Below are 7,686 nucleotides of genomic sequence, written 5' to 3'. Positions count from 1 at the left end.
GAAAAATCGGCCCAGTCGCGTCCCAGGAGCTCGATTTTCGCCGGCTTGGGCCGAAAACAGCGCCGGCGGACCCAGGCTAAACCCGGCGCGCTGGGGGGCACCCGGGGGCGCTGGGGCGAACTGTTTTGGCGCGAAACAGCCGCGGGCCCACCGCGTCAGCGACTCTACCCTCTTCTCGGCCCTTCATCGTCCTCATTGCCTCGTTTCCCGTGGTGAATCAATGCCAAAGCTGCTGCGCCGGTCAGCCTGCGCCATTGATGCCTCACGGGCGGTGCAGTGAAGACCGGATGACGCCCGTCCCTCGCCCTCCCTCGCCCGCCACACGTACTCACGGCGGCTCGCGCACGGGCGGGCCCTAGAGGAGATCGCCGCCCGCAAGCGTGGGCGCGAGGACGAGCACGGCGTCGTGGTCCTCGACAGCGACGACGACGACGACGACGCCCCTGGACCGTCCAACCCGCCGCGCCAACCGGGGGAGGGATGCAGCAGGGACGGCGGAGGCGTAGGCGGGGGCGGCGACGGCGACGACGGCGACGACGGCGGTGACTACACGCGGTTCTACAGCCTCCTCGGCATGTAGAACCGCGTGGGCGGGCGGCGAGGGAGACGAGGGGGTAGCCCGGGGTAGTTTTTTCCTTTTTTTTTTGTAAAATATGTTTAAATTTGAACGAACTCGCCGATGTTTCCGTTAAATTTGAGTCGTTTTTGCGTCGTATTTGACTTTTTTGATTAATCGTGGGCGCCGCGACTGGGGGGCATCACGCCCCCAGTGCGCGGTTTAGCGCCGGTGCGCCCCCAGGAGGCGATTTTTTGCCCCTCCTGGGGGGCCAACGGCTGGAGATGCCCTAAGAGCATCTCCAGCAGTGCCCCCAGAAAGGCTTCCTCAGCCCAGTCGCGTTTCTAGAAGTCTGATTTTCGCTGGCCTGGGCTGAAATCAGCGCCGATGGACCTCAGGCCAAACCCGGCGCATTGGGGGCGCTCGGGGGCGCCGGGGCGAGTTGTTCTGGCGTGAAGCAGCTGTGGGCCCGCCGAGTCAGCGAGACTGGCGCTTCGTCGCCCTCATCGCCTCGGTTCCCGCAGGAATCAATGCCAAGGCTGCCGCGCTGCCGCCGCCGGTCAGCCTTGCCATTGATTCCTTACGGGCGGGGCGGCGACGCCTCCCCTCCTGCGCACCCGTACACATGGGCGCGGCAAGCCTGTGGCCTTCCTCGCCTCTGGCCACACCAGCCCTAGTCGTAGAGCTCTCCCTCTCCCGTTCGCCGCCGCCGAGTCCTCCCTCTCCCGTGCGCTGCCTCCGAGCCCTCCAAGCACTCCGACAGCCCCGGCGATGGCCGAACGTTTCCCCAGCGACGAGGCGGCGGCCAACGGCTTCGGCCGCCGCTCGCTCCGCGAACAGGAGTCGTGGCTCCTGTTCGAGGCCAACATCCCGGCGCCGCCGGACATGCGCGCCGGGCCGACGGGGTGGAGACTCAGCAACGGGGGAGTGCCCGTTCCCCCGTTGCCCAACGCCGTGGCGCGCGCCCCCTACTTCGCCGCCGAGGTAGAGTTCGTGCGCGCCTCCCTCATCGACGAGCAGCTCGCCCTCCCCCAGTATGCCGCCGACAACCACGCGGCGTGGGCGGCGTACTTCGAGCGCCGTCAACAGCAGAGGATGGCGTCCACCAACGGGGCGCCGGTGGTGAACGGCACGAAGAACAGGGAGGGGCACCACATGTGGTGGGGCGTCACCGGCCGCACGCTCGAGGGTGTGCTGACGCACCTTGAGGGCGGCAACAACCCGCCGCTGGCATACCCTCCCGCGGCGAGGGCGGCCGCCCCGGCCCACCGCCGACGCGCCGGGTAATGGATGCCCTGGAGGTTCGGCTCCTCCCCATCTTCCTCCTCGCACTCCTCCTCACGGTCTTCTTCCCACTCCTCCGGCTCTCCGGCGCTGCTCGACGTCAAGGCCGAGCCCGTGGCGGAGACGCCGCTCGGCTGGCGCACTCACAGCGCCGACATTGTCATCAACGAGGGCGGCCGGCGCGCCTCCTCGTCGGCTCCTCCACACTTCGTCAAGCCAAAGACGGAGCCGGGTATCGTGCCGGTGAAAACGGAGCCGGGTCTCCCTGAAGATGGAGAGGGAGCGCCAGTGCGCCGCCCTGCGGCGAAGGAGGAATCGTCGTCCTCGACGACAGCGACGACGACGACGCGCCGCCGCCGCCACCAGTCCGCCATGGCGACGCCGGGCAAGGGTGCACCAGGGACGGCCGCGTCAAGGAGGAGAAAGACGACGATGACGGCGGCGACTACTCCGCGTTCAGCAAGTTGTTTTTTAGATATATTTGCTATGTAAGCCACGAACATGTCTAATAAGTTTGCCGAAGTTTAGACGTGTTTAGCCGAACTTCGCCGAGCGTTTTCTTTTTTTAAAAAATTAGACAGGGGCGGCCCTGGGGCCGGCGGCTGGGAACCAACTCGCCCCAGTCCGTTTTTTGCGCCGGCTCGTCCCCAGGCGGCGATTTTAGACGTCCTTATAGGGCCAACGGATGGAGATGCTCTAACAGGCGAAAACCGTCAGCACCACACTTTTCGTGTTGAAAATCGGTTACCATCTCAGTCGGGGCAATGTTTTTCTCATATGCACGGGGATGAAAAGTACAGGCATGCCTTCACATGTTTGTTTTTTCTAATTTGGTTTTCCTGGGTTGCTGTTTTTAGGTTTTTAGTTTATTTTTAACAATTCGTTTTCTTTTTTATTTTGCAAGTTTAGTTTTTTTAGAAATATTAGAAAAATTTAAATGTTCTTTTGGATTTCAAAAAATGTTGTCATTTAAAAGAAATCAATTTTTGTTCAGGAATTAAAAAACTATTGGCTAGAAAGTATTGTTCTATAACAGCCCATTACGCTTTTGAACCCCAAAACTCTCAATTTCGGTTAACTTGGCTTAACCAAATGGTTTTCGGTTTCTAACCGAAAAACCAAAATGCAATTGGTTTTCAGATTTCAAAATAGAAACCAAAACCTGCAAAAACGAAAATTTTGTTTTGCTTTCTTGGTATGGTATTTGGTTTTCGGTTCGGTTTTGCATATCATAATCCCGCCAGACGTAACGGTCGGGAACTGGTGGCTATGACGGGGGCATTTCATATAGAATAAGGGTTACGATTACGCATTAAGCGCCAAAATGTCAGATGTTCACACAGAGCCAGTGAAGTGAACCTAGCGATAAATTTTTCTTTTGCTTTTTGAGAGGGAGCTAGCGATCAGTTGGGCCGGCCGTTTAAACGTGTACGTCTGTTTTGGTTTTAGTAACTTTCTAGAAGGTTCCTGAACTGGTTCATTTATGTTTGTTTTTTATTTGGTTTTCGTGAGTATTTTGTTTTTAGTTTTTTAAAGTTTATTTTTTGTTTTCCAAGTTTATTTTTATTTTTTAAATGATACGAAAATTTAAATAGTTTTTTTTGCATTTCATGAAATGTCCTCGTTTAAAAATTTTGTTAAAAAAATCATTTTTTGTTCAGGAATTTTAGAAAAATATTGGCGGTTTATTAGGGGTTTGTTTGTCGCGGTTTTAAAAAAGGATTTGTTTTTTTAGAAGAACAAAATAATAAAAAATACTGTATATATTTGCTGAGGAAAGGGGAGAGTCCTCCTCGTGGGTGGGTCGGCCTCGGAATCGGAGGCTTTGTCCGGGAAGAGTTGAAGCCCAGCCCAGCCCAGCCCAGGTACCTCTATTTAAGGGTCCACATCGAATCGATCGTCTGCTCGCTCAGCAGGTGGGAGAAGAAAAGATGGCGGCGGAGGAGAGGACGTTCCTACTCGAGACCCCGGACGGCATGAGTTTCGTGGTCTCGGAGCGGGAGGCGAGACAATCCGGGGAAATTCATTGCGACACCATCTGCTACGACGGCCAGCCCATCGACGTCAACGTCGAAGGCAACACACTCGCCAAGGCCTTGCACTACTGCAAGAAGCACGCCTACTCAGACGACCATGACCTCCGCGCCTGGGACGCCAAGTTCGTCGCCGACCTAGATCTCGAGACACTATACGATCTCACCCTGGTGAGCTTCATCAATTTTATTCTGTCACACAAAATCCAATTATCTAGTTTATCATGATTGTCTAGCCTAGCCTAATAACCCTAGTTCGCTTATGACACACAAAGCGTTTGCATGCGAATGTATTTTCTACTGGCCTAATATCCGCATATAAGCAGTGTTTTACGCAGTTATTGTTACCTCTATCTTCTCCAATGACAATCAGGACCATATTTCTTCTTCTTCATTTCTTTAAGCACTGTATTACTATTAACAGGCTTCCCACAAACTTGAAATCCAAGGCCTGCTTGCACTCACCTGTCAGACTCTCGCCAATAAGATCAAGGGCAAGTCGCCCCATGAGACCTGTCATGTACTAAACATCAGGGGTGTCTTCACTCCGGAATTACATCAAGAGCATTCAAGTGAATCTTGCGCTAGCCACACGGTATGTATGTCCATTTATAATGTCTTTACACTCTCCAGATGCAATACCACTTAATAATAATGTCTTCCATTGACATCAACAACAAAACTGTACAGTTATCTAGTTTTATTATTCCTCGGTGGCTTGGATATGGATGAACCGCAAAATCCTACCATGATCCATGTACTCTTTGGTGTTGGTGAGCAGGTTTTAGCCGCTATGAAAATCAACGCAAATTGGTGGCACCTAGAGCGAAAATTGGTAGATAAGGCGTTACGGGCTCTCGACATAGTTCGTCGCCAAGACTTCACCGGATACGAGCCCAAGATCGATGGTTTAGTACGTCATCGATTCAGCGACTTCAACCTTGCCTTCTTCGACTTAGATAAAGAGAGTGAGTATTTTGATGATTGTTCGTTCCATTACGTATGTTTTCTTTGAGGTCTTTATTTATAGTTGGATGCAAAGACTGTACAATGCTGGCTTTGATTTGTGATCGTTGCCTTTATCCGCAGCTAGCTTTTCCCGTGGCCCACCGCTTAATAACAAAACACCAACGAGTAAGTCGGTCATGTGATATTGTGTCAATGTCGTTTCCTTGAAGGTAAGGGAATCAGATGTTGGCTTTCCGGTTGACATATTTGGCACTGTTGTTGCAAGGGACACAGAGGACTACCGATGTGTCTATCTGTTTCGGCGTGAAAGGGACGACCCCCAACACATCAGCTCGCCGGTATGCGCCTTTATTCGGTACCCGTGATTGACTCTTGGTGGCGTCCAACACAGAATTTTCACTTTTTTCTTTTGCAGGATGATATGTTATCTTTGACAGATCCGTGTCGAGGGCTTGTCTCGGAAAACAGGGTTTATTTTGAGATTGATTTAAAGATCAAGCATGATGGTTGTGCGGACAAAGACTTTAGCAAAGGCATACTAGAATTCGAACAGGCCCGTCTTCGTGAAGGCAAGGTAGTTGGTTGAGTTCGGTGGAATTGTTATGTGCACAGGTCTACAACCCTGTGGAAGCAACAATTGAAATAAATGTTTTGAAGGGGCCGTGCAACATCTCAAGAGTAGCTGCTTCGACACCTGGCAACTTCAAGGATCATATCATTCTATACGAAGCAGCAGGAGGGCCGACCATAATCGGTGATGGCGGCTCTGTTCCGTTGAGTCGTCGTGTGGTCGCCGTCACACGGGAGAAGAAGCTGGCGCTATTTCTTGTGGGTGGTGATGCACTTGAATACCTTGCCCTCACTCTAGGTCATTCTGATGAAGTGGTCAATCGGAGGATGGGCTGTGCCCAAGTGGAGGTGAAAGTTGCGTGGACAGCTGTCCCGGCAAGGAAGAGACCTAATATGTTTAAGGCGGTGGCAAACCAGCTGTTATTGATGTGATAAGAGTAGTTGGTTTTTCTGATATGCTTGTGTTAATAATTTGTTGTATGTATAGTGGAGTAGTACACCCTTCTTATCCACCGTCAAAAACTTGGTTGCATTCGTCAGTAAGACACCACCACCTTGTTATCCACCGGGACAGCCGCTGGGTTCAAAGCTGCTGCTGCTGTTGGGCATGCATGCCTTCAAAAATAAATGTGTAGTTTACTTGCTCTGGTTTTTTTTCGTATGGGGATTTTGTTTTGAGTAACTTGCTTCAATTTATCTAGCTGGAACGATCGAAGGCTGATCATTTTGAAAATGCATCATACCAAAGCTGATTTTTTTGTCACATGTGATCATGGGTATATCAGTCATCAGGTTGTGGAATATATTTTTCAGTTTGATATTATTATTGTAGCACATGCCTATTCTGATGGCTGCTAGTTTGAAAGGAAAAGGTGTATAAAGGCCCAAAAGCAAGAAAATGATTTGGGACGCATACTGCTATTCCGGGACTAGAAATAGTAAGATATGATAATTATCGGGAAAAACAGTGGCCTGCAAGCTTAACATGATAGGTTTTATTTTTTGCGAAAGCAACATATCTATTATAAAAGTTCAAACTAACAAGATAGGTTGAGGGGGTCATGTGATAATTTGACAAAGCATAATAACCAAGAAACTCAATCATCCATTAATGTTATTATGAACTATAAGAAACGCATAACAATCATATATAAACTCAATGGAGGTAGAGAGTCACATTATACTCGATGATATCTCCCTTGGACGGTTTCACCGAGTTGATACAGTCAACACAAACGGTCTTGAGCAAGCCGTACCCTTTGGCCATTCGGAATGCACCACGACCTCCAATAACGGGGACCTCCCTGATTGGCTTTCTGAATTCATTTCTTGAGAACATCACGAACGAGCTGCCTTTGAATGGACCATCTGTCATCTCACAGTCAATAGTTAACAATATCGTGTACCCGTCTTTCCCCGTTTCAACGTACATGCCCTGTGCATTCCCATCCACCTTAGATCTACTTGTGGCCCCCTTTGTGAGCACGTCGTCAAACACGTAGACGGAGCTAAAGGGCACTAAGCCACGGGCGTGGGCTGTGGCATTGGTGTTTTGTGCGACAAGGACCGAGGATGGATCATTCACCTTATGGGTGTTGTGGAGGTAGAAGCGGATGTTCGTCACCTTCTTGCTTCCACCAACTGGGGAAGCATTGAATTGGAGAGAGAGAAGGAGGATTGTGATGAGAAAGAATGGAATTCTCATATTGTGTTCTTGTGGCTTTTGGATTGTGAGTTGAATGTTATCGGTGAGAAGGTCTGGTATGTGTATTTATAGCTGTGGAGGAGGATATCCCTTTGTACCCATTATATGGAATTAATTAATGAATACATAGTTGAGTATATCTTTTGGTATTATATGTATGGAAAATAATTAATGAACATACTTAAGTACTGCCTATCTTTTGGCAGAAATTAATATGATCCATCTATAGGCTACTTGGTACTCCATAATGTATTGGGAGGAACCATTAATTGTACTCCATAATGTATTGTCACCAACATCTTGTGCTCGACCTCGGCACCAACCGCAACACTATGTGTGCCTTGCCGATGGCTAGGTGACACAGAGAGACTGGAGGTGCAGTGGCGAAATGCGGGAGGATGCGGATGGGTGGCAGAATTGGTAGCATGGTCTATGGCGGCGGCGTGAGGTTTTTTTGGTGACTATGGTTGATTTGAGTTGCATGTTATGTTTTCTTGACTATCCTTCGGTGCCCATCATATGAGTGCCCATGTATGCGGATCACACTTTAGCGTTTTGCAGTATGTAAT

At 50.2% G+C, this 7,686-nt stretch overlaps 2 protein-coding genes across 2 annotated transcripts; one reads left to right on the top strand and one right to left on the bottom strand.

Annotated features, from left to right (window-relative positions):
• Positions 1-3,816: 3,816 nt before the first annotated feature.
• Positions 3,817-5,844, top strand: LOC123057392 (uncharacterized). Its single transcript, XM_044480389.1, has 5 exons — positions 3,817-4,044; positions 4,298-4,468; positions 4,655-4,873; positions 5,052-5,180; positions 5,455-5,844. Exons 1-5 carry the CDS (start codon positions 3,817-3,819, stop codon positions 5,842-5,844), a joined length of 1,137 nt encoding a protein of 378 aa, XP_044336324.1.
• Positions 5,845-6,476: 632 nt separating this feature from the next.
• On the bottom strand, positions 6,477-7,133 carry LOC123059730 (dirigent protein 4-like). Its single transcript, XM_044482216.1, has one exon. The coding sequence runs from the start codon at positions 7,115-7,117 to the stop codon at positions 6,569-6,571; it is 549 nt and encodes a 182-aa protein (XP_044338151.1). The 5' UTR covers positions 7,118-7,133; the 3' UTR covers positions 6,477-6,568.
• Between the last annotated feature and the right edge of the window lie 553 nt (positions 7,134-7,686).

This window comes from Triticum aestivum, chromosome 3A (genome assembly GCF_018294505.1).
Source record: "Triticum aestivum cultivar Chinese Spring chromosome 3A, IWGSC CS RefSeq v2.1, whole genome shotgun sequence".
Lineage (NCBI taxonomy): Eukaryota > Viridiplantae > Streptophyta > Magnoliopsida > Poales > Poaceae > Triticum > Triticum aestivum.
The sequence above is the reverse complement of the archived record's forward strand: the minus strand, read 5'-3'. Positions and strand labels throughout refer to the sequence as shown.